At 46.0% G+C, this 21,504-nt stretch overlaps 1 protein-coding gene across 1 annotated transcript in view; it reads right to left on the bottom strand.

The window, feature by feature from the left end:
• Positions 1–21,504, bottom strand: part of BCOR (BCL6 corepressor) — an 85,218-nt gene that overhangs the window by 42,410 nt on the left and 21,304 nt on the right. Inside the window, exons 2-4 of the mRNA XM_063126523.1 lie at positions 7,292–7,422; positions 5,130–5,208; positions 580–3,390 (exon numbers count right to left, since the gene is read on the bottom strand). Coding sequence (XP_062982593.1) covers positions 580–3,390; positions 5,130–5,208; positions 7,292–7,377 — 2,976 coding nt within the window. The 5' untranslated portion in view covers positions 7,378–7,422. The remainder of the gene's footprint in view (positions 1–579; positions 3,391–5,129; positions 5,209–7,291; positions 7,423–21,504) is intronic.

Genomic DNA, 21,504 nt, shown 5'->3' on the forward strand with positions numbered 1-21,504 from the left:
TTCTTAACAACGCAAAAACAATTTGGCTTAACTCATCTTTTCATATAACGCAAAAGTAACCTACAATGCTTGCCATCATTCAACATCAAATTCACTACAGCTTTTACTCTATGGTACATTTTACTTGGTAAAGAAGCTTCATTAAACTTGCTAAAATATGGTTGCTACTCCTCTTTATCAAAAGCCATGTATGGTATATTAATCAGAACCTCTGCTATTACTTCATTATTTTCTAGTGCTGCCCAAATAGAGGCAAGCCATAGCAGACTACCTTTTCTTTTTTAACATGTCATGCATTCTTCAACTCCCCTTCATTGCTACATGTTATGCTTATGAGATTAAATAAGTTAGAATACTAATTAACTACATATAATTCCTATCTATTAATGCTCAACTACCCCTGGCTTTATAGTAGAACCCAAATATACGCAAGCTTACCATTGCTAGTTGTGTCAAGGTAAGATTTAAATTTGTAGTATATACCTACATTCCCCAACCTCTGTAACATATCAAAGTTCATTCTCAACTGTGACCTTACAATTAAAAAAATGCTCGGGTAGTTAAACCTCAGAGACTCACCTGCAGAGCCCGCTGTTCTCGACTCAGTTGGCTAGAGTCTGCATACAGTTCAGTTGTAACACACTTGAATCGGTCACCTACATAACCAGCAGAGTTTGCAATTCTCTTTGCCAGTTTAGATGGCTTAGGCTTCAGCAGTTTGCCATCATTAGATTCAGTGCCCTCAGCCCCATCTTTGGCATATGTCTGATGGACATCAATGCTTGACTGTGCATTTCCCATGCAAAGTTGTTTCGCATCCTCTGGCATTTTGCAAAAAGACATGGCCAGGCCATCATTCCCGTGAGTAGTGTCCAAGTACACAGAGGAAGGGGGGACCGTTAACCTCTCTCTATTTTGGCTTATTGCAAGATCCTCTTTTCTTAAGCTGAACACTGATGGATGTGGGCTCTGGGCTTGCTTAAAGTTGTAAACTTCATGGAAATTATTTCTCCCACACTCTTCTCTCATTACAATAAAGTCTCTGTGTTGAAAGGCTTGTTCCATCTTGTGCTTTGTGGAGTCATTTGTTTGATTACTACTTTCAAGAGGAAAAGTGGGTTTTACTAGGTTTGATTCACCTTTCACCTCTGGCTCGTCTCTCAGTTCTGCAAACATGTGTTTGTCACTTTTGGAAGTAGTTTTACTATGACTTGAACTTTGGTGTGATTTCACATTTCTGTCTGTAGTAGGTACTTCAAAATGTAGCTTTGTGCTGGTTTCTAACATCTCTGGCAATCTGTTCCTTAAAGCAGGGTCCTCATAACGGAGCCTTTCATGTGACCTAGACCTCCTTTCTGATTTTTCATCTTTTAGTTCCAAAGTTGAATGTGGTAACAACATGGGATGTACCATTCCCATACCTAATGCATCCTGATAGGTCATAAACTCACCTCTACCAGTTGGCAGGCTGTATGGAATGGTTGGCTTGGGAGCCAGATGCCCAGGAAAGAGACTGCCATTAGGTAACAGAACTGGGTGAGGATACACAGGTCCTTTTCCATGTAGAGACAAAGGGCCTATAGCTAAACCTTCTGGAACTGGATACGGGAGATAGCTTCTTGGATAGGGCAGTGGAGGAGATCGGAATGCATCATTTGGAGGGAAAAATATGGAACTTGGTGCAATAGTGTTTTCATTAGCTTTGAAGATAGGTTCTTGACTATTGCATTTAGCTGCCTTATTACTATGCTTTGAAGATGACATTGCTAAAGGTTGTCCTATATGCTGTATGACAGATGCAGTGGTTTCTACTGAGCTGTTAGTCTTAGGGCAATCTATGTTGGCATTTGGAGCTGGAGAAGCAGATGCTGGGCGACCTCCACTTGATACAGACCCTGAAATATTACTGACAACTGCTTCTGTACCTCCCATTCTAGGGCAAGAAGAACTTCGCTGTTGTGGCGTCACCCAGTCTAATGCCTTGTTTTTCAACTGCATGTTTTTACCACTGTTATCTTCATTGGGACCTGGACCAGGAACAACCCAGGAGGAAGGTGCAGTGCTAATTATTTCAGGTCTATAGACAGGACAACCATTTCCAGGAGAAATTGTTTCTTTTGGAAGATCACTTCCAGGTAAAACCAACCCACTTCCAGCCCTGCTATGAACTAACACAGTTGGAGTCATTTTCTTAACATGATCAGATTTGGTTGTCTCCACATCAACAACTTTTGATGACAAATCCAGTGGTTTGTCTATAATATCTTTGGTAATAGTTTGTTGTTTTTCTAATAATGGAGGGGATCTGCTGTCCTTCCTGTCATGACCTGTTTTCCTTGCATGTACTGTAGGTTGCTGAGAAATTTCACTTGTGTCATGTGTTTTGGGAGCTTTGCCACTAGGGACTCTTGAAGGAGGAAATTCATTGCTTACATTCATGTATGGCTTTGGGAGTGCAACTGCAGAAGGAGATGTTGAAATTCTAGAAAAGTGTTTGTGGAACTCGGAGTAAGCATCCCCAACCTGTGTAGGGAGATGGACTCTAGGTGACGGTCTTGGTGAATGGGACAGCAAAACAGTAGGGTCTGTAGGCATATTACTAGCAGCTGGCTTAGCAGGTGGAACTCTGGGTGGTTTGCTGTTCTGAATATGTGGAAAGGCATGAGAGTCCACAGGATTTCCAGGACTGACACCCATCTTCCAAGACAAGCTTTTCTCTGGGCAGTGTCCTAGAGGAGGAATTGCAGGAGACGCTGATGCAGCCGGGATCCTCATCGGTGAAGCTAATGATGATGGAATGTGGGGAGCAACATAATGAGAAGGTGGCAAGTATAAAAAACGTTCGCCATTTGTACATACGGGTGAGTAGGTCAGATGCTGCGGCAAGCTGTAATTGGACTGCTGAGGTAGCAAGGCCTTATACATGTTCAATGAATACTTATTTGGTGATTCAAGAAAAGGATAAATAGCACCCTCCATGTAAGGATTTACCCAGGGTAGCCTTAGGTAACTAGCACCATTGACATTGAGAGAACTTTGTTTGTCGCTTGAGCTTCTGTCCAAGCCTAAGGTCTCCCCAGTTGGAACAGAACTCTTTTGTATTCCAGGTGGTGTTTTGTACATAGCACTGAAGCCATTTGGGGGTTTTCCAGCTGCATTTTCAAGTGCTTCAGTGGGATTAGACTTGAACTGTATATCTGGATTTCTTTCAGGAGCAAATCCAAGGCCAGCAATAGCACTTGTAGCATCCCGGGGCTTGTCTGAGCCAAGTCCACATAAACTGGAATAGACAATACTACTGGGGACTCTAAGCCCTTCTCGCATAAGTCCAGACCGGTCCATGTTCAGAGCTGCTAGGCTGTCAATGCGATGCACTGCCGTTGCATCCACCTTTGTAGAATAAGAAAGATGTTACTTTGGCATTTAGTCAAAGTACTACTCAAGGCTATATATACTTTTTTTTAAGACTGGAAACAATAGGAAGTAAATACATTTTTTTCATTGTTAAAAACAAATGTGGAGTGATTAAAGTGATAAATGCAGAGGAATAAAGGAAATCAAACATTTAGAAATTATAGGCTGCTTCACACTTGGCTTTAAAAGCCTGTCTGTCATCTGCCAAGCTTGATAAAAAAAAGTTAAATAAGATTAACTTGATAGGCATTTAGATCCTTTCATACTTCGCAAACATCTACATGGATTCTGCCTTCAAACAATAATCTCCTAAAATCTTTGCTACTCAACTCATATTCCCATTAAAATCAATAGATTTCCACAACCATATCCTCTGCAACTTTTGTCCTTTTATGATTTGATCTTAGGATAATAGGATACGTTTCAGATGCATAGCTGTACACACTACATACCCATATTTTAAAAATAATTTAAATCAGAGATAATTGCCAGAGTACCTTTTGACTGATAACCAAATAGTGATATTTAAGCAGCAGTCCTATACACATGTGGCAGTAAGCCCCATTGAACTTATACACAGATATAGGATTGCACTGTAAGTAACTTCAAAAGCCAGCATCTCCGCACAGGGTCTAAACTGCAGCTTTCCCCAGCATCCCCATATGAAACTAGGAGTTTATAGGAGAAGACAATACCACTTATGGTCTCTCTGCTCTATATTTTGCCCTCTGCATAGCTGAAGGTAGGCTGCCCACTTCTGAGAAGAAACAAACCACACTATCGTGCAAACAGACAAAGTCCCACCAATCACTAGGAAAGCAGCCTTGGGGCCCAAACCCAATTTCTTTAGTAGCGCCCAGCCAGCCCCAAACCAGAGGCCCTACAAGTTCTCCCTTGTCCCTCAGGCCAGCTATTACATCTCTGCCCATAGGAGCCAAGTCCAAGAGCATCATCCCATTGTACTGTATATTTGTATCCCACCCTTCTTCCAAGGACATACATATGGTTCCCAGGTGTATTTATATTGGTAATATGCCTGGGGCTCACACCTCAGCTCTAGCTACCCAAGACTTTTTATTCACTTATGTATTAAATTAATTGATATCCAACCTCCCTGCCAAAAAATGGCCCTTAAGGTGGCTAACAACAGTAAAATACAATAAAAACAAAATCTCAATTCAAAAATAATGACACAACTTAGGGAGGGGCCATAGCTCAGCAGTAGAGCACATGGTTTGCATGCACATGGTCCCCAGTTCGATTCCCGCCATCTCTAATTAGGTCTGGAAAAACTCCTAACTGAAATCCTGGAGAGCTGCTGCCAGTCAGTGTTGACAATACTGGGCTAGATGGACCAAGGGTCTGACTCAGTATACAACAACTTCCTAGTCCAAAACAAATCAGTTAAGCTATAAGTCACTAATTTATAAGTTTGGGAAGGATGATTATAATATATCATGCAATATCATTTAGGGCATTCATGAGAAAGGGTGGAATCCAATAAATTGTTTTCTGCTAACATAACTGCTTCCATCAGCAGAACCAAGAGGAGGATGTTAAGATTGTACTGACCCCTAATGTTTGAAAGCTACCTCTGGTTAACAATAATTAAGGGTTTTAGTAGTCCCAATTGTTCTTAAAGGTTCTTTAATAATTATTTGTAAATGAAAGCATAATACAAAACATGTTGTCAAACTGAGCTATCAGATTCTTACCACACTGTGATTCAGGTGATTTTCTTCCCTTAATTCCAGCCTGCTTTTCGAGGCATCTCCGTCATTAACTGGGATTTTCCTATTTATAAGAAATATATACATATATATTAAATTACTTACAAATAAAATGTTAAGGCTTTGATATCTTGATCTGCCTGCAGTGTTTGTATTAAATTTATTAGTACATTAATACACAAGGACAGATAAACATCATATCTATTCTCCAACAAGGCTTTGTTCCTTAAGTTTAAAATATTTTATGTTATTATACCCAAGTTCCATTTAAAAAGTTTCCCTATAGAAACATGAGCTAATAATAAGTACTGTTGTTTCTTTAGGGACAGACAAACAACCTATTTAGTATACCATATTGATATACCATTTATACACACACACACAATACAGGGAGAGAAAATGAACACACACTTCTAATATCATACAAATGTCAGCTGTTTGGTGCTGAAGAGGGAGCCACACATCTGTGCCTTAGCAGTGTTGCAGCTCAGGGACTTATCACAGAAAACAGCGATAAAGAATGCACCTTAGTGCCAACTTTCAAATCCCAGGGACACAATTGCTGACATACAGCAGAAAGAAAGTTTCATCATTACCCAGAAGGGCCAGTTCTAAACCTATGGATATTTAAAGTGGCACTATCAGTTTTTAAGGTAAAAGCAACACCCACACATTTTCCCTGTTTGAACTTATTATTGCTATAACTACACCTACAAGCATAGCAGCAGGATGCAGCTGGACAAAACCAGAAAGAGAGCATATGGCTCATGTGTATCTCCTTTCTTTAACACTTGATAACAATATGCAATGCCATGGAAGTCCCCCTGAGTGTCTCAACACAAACTACATTCTGTGTGCTGCTTCCAAATAATCCAGCAGAGAAAGTTATGAAATGACCAAAGGAGGTCCTACATCCCTTGACAGTACTTTCAGTAAGACCAAAATACTGAACATAAATTCACAGGCACATGTATTGTACCTGTTGCAATTTAAATTTAAAGGTTGAAAATCTTGCCAAGTACTTTTTCAAGTATCTAACAAAATTATGTTTGATGAGCTTATTTTTCCAAGGCTCGAATCCAGAGAAAGTTAATAGTGCTTAACAGCACAATCCAAAACTATCCTGATTAACTTGTCCCATTGATTTCAAATGAACTTAAACACAACAAACTTTCTCTGGACTGGGGCCAGACTATCAAGTTTATGCTAGTAGAAAGTTATCCAAGGATGCAATTGCTGGGCAGTTTTTTTTTTACTTTGCAGACCATATTGTGTGGAGTGTCACGCAATTCAAAAGAAACATGAATCCAGGGGGCTGCCTAAATGCTCAGAAAGCCTGGGGGTGCAGTGGTGCAGCGTCGATTATATGACACCGCTGCATTTGCGCACCCACCCTGGGGCTTCCCACCAAAGCTGGGGGGGGGGGGGGAGTCAGGGACTTACCCTGACTTTTTTCTATGGAGCGAAGCGAAGATGTGCAAGACGGCATCAAGAAAGCGCCTCGCCTTGCTCCGGAGTTGCAGCAGAGGCGTGGCCAGGTGGTGCCTGGTGGAAGACAACCTGCAATTGGTGCCTTCCACTAGGAAGAGGGTGAGGGTGGCTCCAGTCCCCAGATGGCTGCCCAGAAACCTTGCGCTCCCTCCTTGGTGTAGGGAGGGAAAGTGAGAGGGAGGCAGCGCCGACCCAGCACCGTAAACAGACCCACCTGATTTTAATCTTTTTCACAAATATAAAATAATGAATCACAGCAACAACCTTAAACACACATTTGGAAATACATTCCTTTAAAATCTGTGAGACTTGGTTCCCAATAAATACGTTTAGGATTGCAAGTGTTATCTGTGTGTATGTACACATGTATTTGTGTGAGTGTGTATGTGTGAGAGAGAGAGCTGGCTTTGGGAGTGAAAGGGCTTTTCCGGTTTCATGAGCCATCACTGCTTATTAAAACAGTAAATCGGGGTAGTTGGCACCCATCACATATAAGTCTTTCATCTCCACCCATTGTTGCCTCATAAATGACCTCTCCATGGACCAATCTCCATGCAAGAAGGCAGCTGTCTACTAAAGCAGCTTGAAGGCAAATGACCTCTGAAACTCTGAAGAAATATCATGAAGTTTAATTTCATTGAAACTTAAATATTTACCTGTCTTCATTAATCCCACACATGCGGACCCTCTCATTGCTCATCCAGCTATGAACGTTACCATACAGGGGAGTTGCAGAAAGCATGACGTCACCTTAGAATAGAGGCCTTTCTTCACACGTATTTATTATCTATGAAAGACAAAAAAGCAAAAAATAAGGAGCTAGGAAGATTGGCCTAGGAGGAGTAGAAACATCACAATGGAATTGGTAAAGGGTGTGAGCTGCCTAGTTAAAATAGATGCAATAAAAGAAGCAAATTGAGGGCATTTATAGGTCAAATGAGATAGATCTCTTTCCCCAAAATTAAGATTCCCGAAAATTAAGATTCAGTCCATGTTATTGACAAATCTAACATTACTGGGTTCCCCCCTCCCCATAAGTTTCATTAGATATACTTTTCTGTCCCTATGAACAAAACTTACCAGACTTTCACTCAAGCAAGTAATATTTCCTTTAGATACCCAAGCAAAGCACACCTTAGGAATTCATCCAATGCCTTACTCTGCAATAGATTGACGTCATAGTATATACTGATGACACTATTCACTGCAGGTAAGAATTTTGTACTATTCGGAAGAAAACCCTCAAACAGAAAGAAATCCAACAAATAGTAATTGGTACATTATTTATAGTAGCTATCTACCACCTTGCTAATTAAAATTGTTCAAGGTAGCATCCAAAAAATAATTGAAGTTTACCATAAAAAACAGTAAAGCCGTAAAATGTATTAAGGAAACAGCACAAGCAGAAATCCATCCACTTTTACATCCCATTGATTTCAATGGGGGGGGTCTTAGGCACCTGGAGAATTTTTACAGGATGTAAAAGGATGGACCTTTGGATAATTCCCCTTTAGAAGCTTTTAAAGTCTTGGTAAACAGAAAAAGATCATTTGCACTGTTACTGACAGTAGTGGGTTTTCTCTCCCCGCTCCTGCAGCAATATGCCTCATCCTAAATACATTGAGTGCAATCCAGCTATGGTTAGACATTCCTGTCCCATTGAAATAAATGCCCTAGCTGTGCAGGATTTACTTTTTGTTTTCATTACTTTTTGTTTTCATGGCTTTAACACAATTTTCAGTTAAGTTTGAAACCCAAATAATGGTCAAAATCCAGCCAAAAGTTTCAACTGATTAGATCAGTGGCGCTTAACACTACCTGGATCTTACACAGTGTGCATAGAATTAGGTTGTGTCTAAACAGATACTCCAATTAGGAGAAATGCAATTATGAAATCACAGCAGACACTGGAATGGGTCAGAGTGAGACTGAAGATTTGAGATACACAATACTCATTCATTTTAAAAAATGGGTTGGGTTCAAAAGTGTTTCTCCCAGATTTATCTACCCAGACCCAAAGGCTGGGTGGCGTGGGGACGACTTCAAGGACTTGGGGAGATACTCTGCTCCTCCATGAACCTACTCGGATATGTGTCCACCACCACCCACCATGGAAATTGCTACCAAGTTTGCTGCTTTAGGGGAAAGGGGGAGGGGGAGGTCCAATTTTGCTGCTGTCAGGGTGGCAAATTTGGCAGGAGCCCTGCCTATGTGTTGCCCACATAGGCCCTAAGGCCATCATCTGAGACCCTTCCCAAGGTGCCCCCAGCAAATGAGGCAAGGCAGGTAGTTACAAGAGAAGCATTTTTATAGCACTGCCATTTTATAAAGCATTTTATAGCGTGTGTGGCAAGCCCTCCCCAGAGAGGTTTGCATGGCATCTACATCACAGACTTCTGTGCCAGGTGAACAGCCTTTTATTTTTCCAGGCATAATAGGGATTGTTTTTGATGTTCACAGTGTTTTATCCCTGCAACTTGTTTACTTTTGGTTTTGTTAAGCTCTGGTGGTGGTTTTAACTTGCTTTTATCTGTCTTGTTTTATTATTGTTTTGTTGTTACCTTGTATTTTATGTTTTCGATTGGTACACCACCCAAAGAGCTTCAGTTATTGGGTGGTTTAAAAATGTCATAAATGAATAAACCAGTAGCTGAATGCTTGTTTCCACTTTAAAGGAAGTTTCTAACGTCCCTGTCTCCAAGAGGAAGTTGAAGGAGGATACCCTGGGCCCTGAAGGATTGGAATACCAGACAAAAAAGAGGTTCTAATTTTAAAAGGGCAACAACTTAATTTTCCTGGAGGAGAAGTTCACATCCCAGCCCTGAAAAGGGTTAAAAATAGTAAGTAGGTTGGTAAGCTCCCCACCCCTTGATTTGATTAAGTAACCAAACCCTGGTGGCTTTTACCATTGGAGCTGTTGTTGCTGTGCTGCTGCTTTGAGTGCTTTCAGTAATTCAATGACGCCTGCTCACTCCAGGGAAAGAAATCATTAGCGGGCTCACTGGAGAAGCATTAGCAGTCCGAAAGGATCGGCGCTGCGTGTAGCAGGGAAGGCAGGTGAAAGGCAACCGGATTTTCGCGTCCAGCAACAGAAGGGCCTCGCCTGCCTTTATCCCCTCCCCGAACGAGCCATCTCCACCCGCATTAAATTCTAGTTTGCTGCATGAGTGAAGTGTCAGGACAAGCTGCGTTTTATTAACACGATTATCGCGGCGCATGATTTATTCCAGTGCCGGATTTTAATTGCTCTTTGGAGGTTCAGTCGTTTCTTTTGACTGAGCTTCAGCCTGCATCCCGCTGTTAAATGCTGGGTTAATAAGTAGGGGGAGCCTTTAATGCACAGGATACTCCTTCAGCTCTTCCTCTCACCAAAAGAAAAGAAAAAAGTGCACACATACACAGAACTCCTCACTAACAGGAAGGACCAGCGTGCACTTTTTAATGCTCACGGTTTTTAACTTTTGTAAACCGCCCAGAGAGCTTTGGCTATGGGGCGGTATATAAATGCAATAAATAATTTATATATGGCACGCTAGGCCTGCAATCCTAAATATACTTACTACAGTCGAAGTCACGTTGAACACATCGGAATCTACTTCTGAGTTAAAATGTGGTCAGGGGTCGCTCTGAACAGCGCAATCTTAAACACCGCGCTGAGCAGCCTACAATCCTACCGTGTACACAATTATTTCCTTGGCTTTTAAATTCTGACTGTACTTGGTTAGGTGAGGATCGGCCTCTAAGTTGGCAGTCCTTCGAGCTCACTCGCTCAATCAAGTTCAGCGGGTCTACCGGGGAGTAAACGGTAGCACCAACGACGTGAGATCAGTCCCAGCGTACAGAAAAGGCCATCGGGAAACGCCAAAAACGTATTTCTCAACTAAAAAGCTTTTTAAGTTTACGTGCTTTGTTCAGACGCCAAAATACGCAAATTAACCCTTCCTGACATACTAACAGGGGAGCAGGCGAGGAAAACCAGATTGTGTTTTTACGCCACGGTCGAACAGGATCAGAGGCCCTCAGAAATAAGCGTCAAGGAAGTCCTCCTCTCTCGAGCGCCTCTCGGTCATCGACTTCTCTCTCCCTCCCACCATCCCTCAATTCCTTGAAGAAGCCCTTTGTGTAGAACCCCACGCACGGAGCAAATGTGTTTTAATGAAATGGCATATTGCCCGCCCTCCGTAGTAGTAGCTAGCTTGCGTTAATAACGAAGTCAGCCGAAATTGCTGCGAGGAAAGGAAACTACACCCTACTCTCACCCTTCCGTCTCCTCCTTATACTCCTCCCCGCCACCCACCCAGCCCCCTCGTCCCCGCCACCATAGAGGCTAGGAGGAAATATTGCACTATCATTCAAAAGGAGTTATTCCACTGGAAAGACGGGTTTTGCCGAACAGATTTACTGTTTTCCAGATGCACGGCTCGTAATGTTTTCAGATGGAGCAGCCACAGCCTGGAGAGAGTGATTTAGAGTTTTACATACGGTTAGTAGCCGCCCAGCGCTCAGCCTCATCTGTAAGGAATGGAGTGGACACAAAGTCCAAATAGATAGGGTTGTCGGGAGGAGAGCGCCTCTCCCTCTCTCTCCCCCCTCCACACACTTTTTTTTAGAAAAAGAGAGAAACCATGCCTAGGAACCTAATCTTACTTATTAGAGGAACTGAGCTAACGCTCTTGGTTTCCTTGCTGGAAATGTATCGCTGACATCAGCTTGTGTGCCTTTTCACGTACACGTTTTGCAAAAAATTAAATACTGCAAGAGTGCAATCCTAAAGCACGCTCATTTTGAAGTTCTATTTGTATTGGGGAGCTTGCTTCCAAGAACGTGTATGTTTAGGAGCGTGCTATGCAAGTGAAGCTACGCTCTGAATGTAAAGGTTTGCTAGCTGGAAAGAGCAAAAGGTCAAAGGCAGATTGCACAACAATCGGCACAGATACCACAGCCAACCTCCCAAAGCGCAACAATAAAATGGGGAGGGGGGGTTGAAAAAAGAAGCCAAGGAGAAAAAGAAAGCTATGTTGCAGCCGTCTGCTGCAAGACAAGCATCCCTCTTTGCTATTCCACACCGCGAAACTTGCCTCAGGCGAAGGTGTTTGCAGAGAGGGGCCCCTTGCACGAGACTTGGATAACCAGGTCTGCCGCGAAACTTTTGCAACGGTCAGAAGCGATTGCAAAATTCCTCCCACCACCACCCCTTGGAGCATCGCTGCTGCACTCCGGTGACACGAGCCGAACGCGTTGATAAAGGAGAGAGGGCGGAGTCACCGGACTGGGAGCGAAAAGCCTTTTTGGAGGCCCGGAGAAGATTGCCACTGGGCGTCTTGCAGTGGCTCAGCCTGTTCCCGGGGGTTGTGTAAAATAACAGCAGAGCACTCGCGGGCGATCCTTTCAGGAGGTGGGTGGGGCGAGATGTTTGCTTGTTTCTGCTCATTTTCAGGGTCGCTCGTTACAGTGGGATGCATACATACGTTATTTATAATCGCCGCCGCCCTGATGAACTTTTTGTGAACTGTTTAAAAGTGGAGGTCTGTTGAACAAACAGCGGCGCCACTGCCAGCCGTAATTTCATTGCAACAAGCAACAGACTTTAACTCTTCAGACTCCATTTACTCAGCATTTCTTCGTAGAGCCCATCAAGGGGAAAAGGTTTCCGAGAGAGGGGAAATTAATGTTGCTTGTCATACACTCAGATAGGGAAGTCTTTCCCCTTACATGGTGGCTGGGGAATAGTGGGAGTTGTAGAGCTTTTTTTCTATCTAAATATATAGGATTGTGCTTGGCAATTGTAGGACTTTCTCTGTCCAAAGATGGATGGGATTGTTTAAGTAAAGGATCCACAATGCAGCTAAGCAGGAGCATTCGGATTTATCGACCAGCGCCATTTGCTATACTTTAAAAATCCCAGTGAAATCAAAAGAAACCCTTACATATCTGAAACCCAATTCTAGACTTACTTATTAGAGAGATAAGTATAGAAGTCACACTGAAATATTTGTTTTGAAATAAGAATTAGAGGTCCCAATCGCTTTATTCTGAATAACTAGTTCACGAAAACTTAATGCCAGGAAATAAAAGTTAAGGCTTTAAAGTGCCTCAAGGCTCTTCGCTATTTTTTTTTCTGAACTAGGTTTTTTATGGGGGCTTTTTTTAAGTGTTCCTCAGGCTTAAGACGGTCCATCCCACCCAAAAATAATGGATGTTAAGTAGTGCTTATGAATTTCTAATGGCAGTTTCCTAAATGAGGTTAAAGTTTGCAGCCTAATGGGCTTCGGCCTGAAATGGAAAGCACCCCCTTTCCTGCCACAAGGGCAGAACTTCTCTGACCATAACCCCACTTCCTTCTACAGCCATAAATCGCCCTGTTATGTAACACCTATCACTGGCCTATAGGGATGTCCTTTAGATAATTTGGAGGGTGTGTGTGTGAAGAAACAGACAGAAAGAGAGATAGGAGAATAAAGAACTGTCTATAGTCTTGTGGTCACCCTTTATTTATTTTTTAATTTTCTGCTGACGTCTTTCCTCCCCCGTCCCATCCTTTCTTGGAGAAGACCCCCCCGCCGATTACACGCAGCTCGCACATGCTAAGCAACGCGGCTAGAGTTCTTAGGAGCTGCTGTAGCAGCAGCTTCCGTCCGTACCAGCCGGAGCTGAACCGCCCCCATCATCATCATCATCATACACACCATCACCACACTCCGGAGGGGTGGAAATCACGCAACACCTCCTTAAGAACTAGGCGTGCTCGTTCGCTCGCTTGGCGAGAATATGACCGAAGGCAGCAAAAGCCAAGCTCCGAGCGGCCAAATAGGCCACGGAATTTCCTTCCCGGAGGTGTCTGGCAGACAAAGCCTTCGGGCTGCTCGAGAGTTGGTTTCGCTGCAAAGGGAAGACAACGACGGGCGTGGAAAAGGGCGTGCAAGCGGCAACCTGCTCCGTGTCTGTTGCCGAGCAGAGCCTCCCTTCCCCCACCCAGTCTGCCGCGCTCAGGTTACAGGGCAGACTGAAAAAAGCAGTCCCGGCGCGCGTCGTGTCTGGCTGAACACCCAGTTCTTCGGACACCCCTGGCCGCCGCCGCCGCAGCAGCTCCATGATACTATGATGCGGACAAACACACACAGGGGCCGACTGGGCCGTTTGATCCTCCGCTTCGCCGCCGCCGCCGCCTTTTTCTTCCTTCCTTCCAAAAGGGAAACGTTTGCATTTCCCTCGCAACGGCAACAGACTTTTGGCAGGCGCTGACGCCAGCGGCAGGCGCAGAAGCAAAGTTTTGCTAGCACGTTCCTGCCTTTGCAAACTAGAAAAACCTGATGCCCGCGGCCAGGGGAAGGACTCGGAGGGAAGGCAGCAGCGCCTCGCTCTTGCCTCCTGGGCGGGGAGGGGTCAGGGGAAGCCACGCAGAGCGGCCCTCGTTTCTCGTCTCCCTCTCCACCACCACCCTCCGCTTCCCGCGATCCACCATTGTGAGAGGACGGTTTTATTGCTAGCGAGTGCTGCACTAAAACGGTGAAAGCAAAATAACAGGAGAGGAAGCCGCAGCGGGGCTCAGGCAGCTCCGCCGAGCCAGGAAGGAGAGAGAGAGAGAGTGCAGCGAGCGCACAAGTTCCCTTTTGGCGCCTTTACTCTTTCCACCTCCAGCTCCTTTTGGCAGCCCGCCAGTTTCCACTGCACAAACCACAGACTCGTCGTCAGCTGAACTGCAGGCGGCTCCAGCTTTAGCAAACTACGTGTATGCTTAATGTCGGCGGGTCAGAGCTGGAGCCGCGCAAGAGGCACTGACCGCGCGGAGCAAATAAGGCCCGCGGAAATGAAAACAAGGCGATAAGTCTGCCCATCTCTGATGCCTTGTGTCTCCGCTAACCCAAATACAGTGAAGGGTCACGGCTAGAACTGTAACTGTCCCTCAGAACGCGAGGAATCAAAGGTGGGGGGGGCGCCTTCTCGTGCATTTCAGTGGTGCCTTGTACGCTTAGCTGACCCCGTCTTCTCGCGAGGAGCTGCACATGCATTCAACCTGAACTTTTCTGTTCGCTAAAGTACTAGAAATGCCTTTTCTCCGGCGAGCTCAGGGAGCGTACATGGTTCACCCTTTGCCTATTTTAGCTGTACAACAATCTTGTGAGGTAGTTACAATGGCCCAACCTCTTCCCATTCCTACTTCGACACTAAGCCCATTGCTGGGGGACCTGTGGCTCTCCAGATATAGTTCCACTCAAACGCCCATCAGCACGGCCAATGGTAACTAATGATGGGGATTATAGTCCAACAACAGGTTCCCCACTCCTGTACTGTAGCCACTACACATTCTTCCCCAATGGATGCCCTCCAGCTGTTCTGGACTTCAACTCCCATCAACCGAGGCAGCATGCTGGGAGTTGGTAGTCCAAAACTGGCTCTCAAGTTTGGTTATGCCCCTATTTCTTTCATGTAAATATTTACAAGTTTTAGAAGAGGTGTTGAGCAGTCCTACCGATGTTTACTCAAAAACCAGCCCCATTGTGTTTAATGGGCCTTATTCCAAGGTAATACTAATCTGTAGCTTAAAATATGATTGGAATTTGCAATGTTTTCAGCATTTTGTTTCGTTTGTGAGCAGCGACTAAACATTAATTGGAAGGCGAATAAATGCAGTGGCATAAATTTGAATGTGGGGTGGGGATAGGAGGGAACGCGTTACGCACAAAACTCGAAACGTATTTGTGAGGCGAGGTAGGAGACAGCAACCTAGGTATCTGCCGCACAGATTCGCGCGGGGGCGGAGGGCTCGACCTTTAGCGGAGACGTGTGGCATTTCGTTTGACCATAAAACGAAGTACAATGCGCCTGCCTGCAAGGTCTTAACCCGATCTAAACTACATATTGGAGTTGTGCACAACACGACCGAAGTTTGCCAGAACGACGCACCCAGAAAGACAGGAACCGGCGGAGTGTCTTATTTTAGACATTTTTAACTTCCTCTTCCGTACGCGCACGTTTCTCGCACCGTCACGTGCGGCGAGGCGATCCGGACTTTCCTCTCACGTAAACAAAACGCTGCGTCGAGCCCAGAGCTGCTTTCCTGTATATCAACTGGTCAAGCGGCGGTATCCGGGGAAGGATTGCTGCCCTGAGAAACACAGAGGTCATACCATGGGTGGGACGCAGAGAGGGAGAAAGCGGCGCTCTTTGCCGGTCTCCGGCTCGTCCCCCAAGAAGGCTCGCTTTGAGGGGAAGAGGGAGCAGAACTCCTTGGAAACAGAGGCGGCGGTGTGCGTGTGTCTGTTACAAGAGCGGGGAGGGACGAGCTGTTGAGGAGGAGGACGCAAGGCGGGGAGGGGGGAACGCAGCCAACTTCCGTGCAGCTCCGGGAATGCAAAGGGCTTTCCTGCCCCTCCTTGCATGGTCAGGGAGTCCCTCCCGGCTACCCTACTTTGAAGAGAGAATGTGGCTTCATACTTTTGCTTCGTTTCCGGGAGGCCGTGGGGGAGAAGGAGACAGACCGGCAGCGCGTCAAATTATTCCCTCTCCCCCACCCTCCTCCCCCGACGTTTTCTCTGTCACGCGCAGGGCTCCGGGACACAGCCACACAACTACCGCCTCGCTTCGCCTCCCCACGAGTTTCCTTTCGCCGTAAACCGCGAAGCAAAGAGTCGCGATTTCTGTCCTTTACCGCCATTTGCAAGCAAAACTTGTGAATAAGTGATGTGGGGGGGTGAAAAGAGTGAGGGAAAGCCGCCAATAAGCGAAAGGTAAAATGGCTGGCGAGCCTTCAAATAACCTCGCCGCCGCGGCCCCCCTCCAAGTGTCAACCCGAGACCTGTGAAAAGCTGCGGAGGCACGTTTGTTCAAACCAATAGAACGCATCCTTGGGGGAGAGCCCCATAAGAGAGAAATCTATGTGGGCTGGTTGTGTTTACTTGCTTGGGGTGTCTGGTCAGTTGGGAAAGATTCCACATTGGCAGGAAAGAAAAAGGAAAGCGGCCAAGCTTAAGCTGCAATCCTACGCAATGAAAGTGTCTCCCATTGAATTCAATGGGGCTTTTTTCTGAGGAGATGTATGTAGAATTGGACTGTTTAACAAAAAAAAGGAAGAAGGAAAGCTTTGAAAAATTGCCGCCTAAGGAGCGAGTACATCGCGACCTCGTGTCTTTTGAGTCTCCTGCCCTTCCCCAAGAACGTCTGGGTGGGCACCATTACAGTCCAATGCTAACAACGTCGACAGCCTACCGCTGTAACGTTCTTAACAACATGCGCGATACGTGAACACGCACACGCCGCCTCTGGGTAGGCTTAACCTTTTAGGGCTGGGGTCGACAGCGTGGCAAAAGGAGCGCTGCTCGCCTGGACTCGAGCGCTCCTTGCTGTCCACCTCCTGAGATTGCCTTCCGCGCTCCCCTTCAGTCTTTTTCAGCCCGTCCTCCTGGCCCTTTCCGCCTTTCAGCTCCCGGACCAGCCGCGCCATTTTAGGCAAACAGGCACAGCAGCGAGATTTCCGCCGCAGCTGCCGCACTCCGAAACAACAGGCAAGCAGCGACAGAGACTGAACGGTGGCGGAGGAGGAGGAGCTGCGGCGAGCTAGAGCAGGGAGACGTACAGCCAGCCTGCTTGGCACAATCGTGCCTTTCAGGTAATTAAGCAAACGTCTCCTCCTTTTGTGTCAGCCAAGTCAGAGCTTGGGGAAAACGCAGGCGAGGCCTCGCTGGCTTCCTCCGACGCCTGCGGCCACACGCCCATTAACCCTTTGTGGGCCTCTTTCAGTTCCAGAAACCGAGGCGGTTTCTCTGCCCTGAGCGGTATAGTCGACCTTTGGGGGATGGGGAAAATGAGAAAGATTCCCCCCCCCCAAAAAAAAATTTACTTTGGTCTCCCAATCCAAACACTTTGTTTCAACTTTTGTGGATTCTGCCCTCAGTGGCTTTTCATTAAATGTTGAGCGGGCGAAATCCCAGCATTCAGGGGGACTTCGGTGTGTATATCTAAAGTACCTTAGTGAGAAATTACCTTATTTATTTATTTTTTAAAAACCCTCCTACTTCACTGACTTCTTTAGCAAGGAAGTTCAATTTAGGAAGGGAAAGCCCACACACGCGACGTATGCAGCGCAGTCGTACACATGTGGGACACATAGACGTATATAAATAGACCAAAAGCCTGTTCGAGGCGAGCGTGAATGAAATGGTAGACTCGCTGGGTCCACACCCTTTGCTTTTATAAGCACCAGCGTCTAATACCAACACACACACTCACGCCGGTTTCTTCATACACACACCCTCATGATTAATGAGATCCTCGCCCTTTCTTTCTCACTGGCTGCCCCAGTTCGCGAGAGCTGCGGCTGCTTTTCGCGGCGTATTCGGCCCGGCAGTCGATCTCTGGATGTCCAGGGAGGGCAGCGGCGGGCCCCGTATTCACCGGGGAAACGAGTAGATATTGATCACGGACGAGTTGATTTTGCTTAATTGTGGCTGACAGTGCCTGTGGTTTCCTCATTTACGGAGCAACAGCATCGAGGGTCTGATTGATTGGGAGCGCAGCGCAGCGCCTCCCTCCCTCGGCAGACACACACATACACACACACACACAGCCGCCACCTCCTCCTCCTCCGAGAGGGAGCCTGTGTGAAGGCGACTCCCTCGGGAGGGGGAAAGAAGCAGCTTCTCATTATTCAGCAAATGGCCGGCGCGCCGACAGCGAAAGATTCAGCTTGGTTGCTTCGCTGTCGAACGCTCTGCCGAGCTTAACTAGCCTTAAATCCTCTTGCTCCCCCCGCAGGACTGTCTGCCTGCTTTTGCTTGCGTCGTCGGCCCCCTCGCCTCCACCACCTCCGCCTCCTCCTCGCCAGCCACCAGATTGGTTCGGGAGTTAAGCACTCGCGAATGGAGACTGATTTTCTCAGGGCGGGGGTGGGAAGAGAAGCGACCGTCGCTTCTTGGAAAGCGCTCGCTAACTTGAATCCCCCCCCCACACACGCCCCATGTGCTAGGTTGCAAGGCAAGCCCCCAAAAGGAACTGACTCCGAAGGAGCAACGAAATGAAATGACGCCAGAGCAAAGCAGCTTATGGCGAAATCCAGAGCGCACGTCTCCTGCACAAGTCCCATGGAAATTAATTGTGCCAGGGTAGTCCTGCTTGTGCAGGAGAACTTCCCGTTCCACTGCAACCTTAGCCTTAATCTTTCCCTCAACCTACCCACCACCAAAAGCGAAAATCAGATCAGCCACCACCATCCTCTGTCTGATATTATATATATATATATATATATATATATATATATATATATATATATATATACACACTTAAATGTCATAAGAGGAGTTATGTGACAACCATCTATGGCCCCAATTCTATCAAATGCCAGCAGTTTCTTCCACAAAACCCTTCCTTTCATCAAGTTTCCCTAGATTAGCATTTCCAGCACAGTTCGTGTGGGAAACGCTGCCCATTGCTTTATCTTCGCATTAGTCTCTCTGGCGCAATCCTATGCAAGTCTATAAAGAAGCCAGCCTCACTTGATTTCAATGAGACTTACTCCCTGGTAAGTGAGTATAGGATTGCTGCTTAAAGCTGCAGCCCTATGACACTTACATGATGGGAGTGAGCCTATCACTTGCCTCTGCGTAAACACGCACGGGATGGCGCTGAAGGCCAATTGGGCCGGGACCAGGGGCACAACTCCCTGAGCTCCATGGCTATGCAGGCATGTTTGTGGGAAATAAAAAAAACCAAATCCGAATTTAGCCACAAGCATGCAAATCCTCAGGATGGGAATCTCTTCTAATCTCTGGGTGGCGCAGGGCCTGGCACAGCGCATGCTAAGGCTGAGGCCTCCGCTTCACCAATACCTATTTTGCCATGATTGAAATCAGCAGAGCCCCGGAACTAGACAGGCACTTTGGTTTAATCTCCGAAGGCTCACAGGGCCAGAGAACCATGTAGGCCTCACAGTGGTGCACCTCAGTGTCCTCACAGGTCTGTGGGGTGGGGTGACCGCCCCCACCCTTCTGCCTGCCCCCTAAATGTTTTTACAAACAGTTTACAGTTTTGTCTTTAAAAGGCCTGCAAACCAGATAAAGTGCACCCTACTTTTTTGGCACACACACACACACACACAAGAACTTCTAGGCTGGCTATGGGCCTGTGTTCTCTGGCTAGGAAAGTGTACCTCCTGCATCTTCCGCAGCAGTCCTCAGGACCACTGCAGCGCCTGCTGCCTTGCCGTGTTGAAGTCAGCCCCGAAACCAGCAGGGTGGGGTGAGGGAGAGGAGGAGGGGATTGAGCACGGGAGCAACTGCGCTGCAGATGGGCGGCTATGAATTTTTGCTGCTGCTTAGAGCCGTAATTACTGGCTCTTGATCCGTGGGACTACGACACGACACCGCCAAGGTTAAAATGCCCGGAACAGCTCGGAGCAGATGTGAGCGAGTTGGCAGACGCGCAAATGAGGTCTGCCTCCAAGCACGATAACAAGTGACTAATACATTGCATATCGCTGAAAGAAAATTATTTCCCTCTAATTTGCATTAGCTGTTTCCCCCCTTAAGACCAAAATAAAAAGCCAACGACAGTCGCTTCCCGCCCCACCCCCCACCTCAGAGACAGCAGCCTAATCCTGGAAAAAGAATGCCGGGTGACTTTAAGAGATTTGTGGAAGCAGGAAAAAAGATTTGCCAGTGTTTTGGCGAGGCAGTTGTGTTTATCTTTCCGCCTTTGCTCCAAGGCAAAAGTAGTTTCGCAAGCAACATTCCTCCAGAAAATGGCAGACGTCACGTTAAAGCCCGATTTATAGCTCTGGCGCTTAATGAATGACTGCTGGGGGTATCTTCCACCAAGAGTGCTTTGTGCATAGGAGCCGGAGAGTGACAGATACGCTGCCGCATGAGAAAGCTGTGGACTAAAACTCGATGTACATATGCCAGTCGCCCTTAAACAAATCGGCATTGCCCCAGAAGAGATTCAGTTCACAACCCAGGAGGAATCTGTTGAATTTTAAAAGACTGGCTCCACAAGCCAAAGGCTGCTTGCAGCCCAGTCCTATGCACTGCTCCGAAGTAAGTCCCACAGAGTTCAATTGTGCGTATTGCCTAGTAGCTGTGATGAGGACTGCAGCCCTACTGTGCGTTCCATTGAAATCAATGGGACACATTTCCAAACTCTTTAGAAGCTCTTAAGGGGTGTAAAAACTGTTTCCACACGATATTAACAGGCACTTCTTCTTTTTTTCAATTTCCCACATCTGTAATTCAAATGTAAAACCTAAACAAGCTAGAATGCATATTCTGGTTAAACATGACTCTCTTCTTCTCCCTATCACACTCAAAGTTACTTTGGAGGAGGGGGTGAATTTCCTTAAAGGGTACACAGAAATAACCCGAGACAAGCTAAAAACACACCCAGAGAGCTATTACAGACATTACAGAGAAACAAGACAAACAGACATCTGAAACTGCACAGGGTGACCCGCAAAAGGAACAAATTTGGAGACAGTTCTTGCATTTCAGGAGATATGTGCCTTCCTGTTCATCCATTACACCAGAAGCATGAAAAGCCCTGATTCATAGTAATGTCACCCTCAAAGCAACCTGGGTCACTTGCATTAATGCCCTCATGCACTCTCCCAGGTGAAATAATTGAATAAGCTACCAACTATCTATAATTATAGAGTTTGTTACACACAAGAATTATTTCCACTATTTATAAGCAAGGAACTGATCTGTGTTACAGAGTGATTCCCAAACGGGACCTAATTTGTAAATATATACATGAGAAGGAATGAAACTCCTCTAACTTGCTCAGGTGCCATTGAGGCTGTGGCAGAGCAGAGAGTTTCTTGAACATATGTGATCAAAAGGTCACTGTGGACAAAAGGTTCCATTCCTGCTGAGCCAGCACA

This window comes from Elgaria multicarinata, chromosome 5 (genome assembly GCF_023053635.1).
Source record: "Elgaria multicarinata webbii isolate HBS135686 ecotype San Diego chromosome 5, rElgMul1.1.pri, whole genome shotgun sequence".
Taxonomy (NCBI): domain Eukaryota; kingdom Metazoa; phylum Chordata; class Lepidosauria; order Squamata; family Anguidae; genus Elgaria; species Elgaria multicarinata.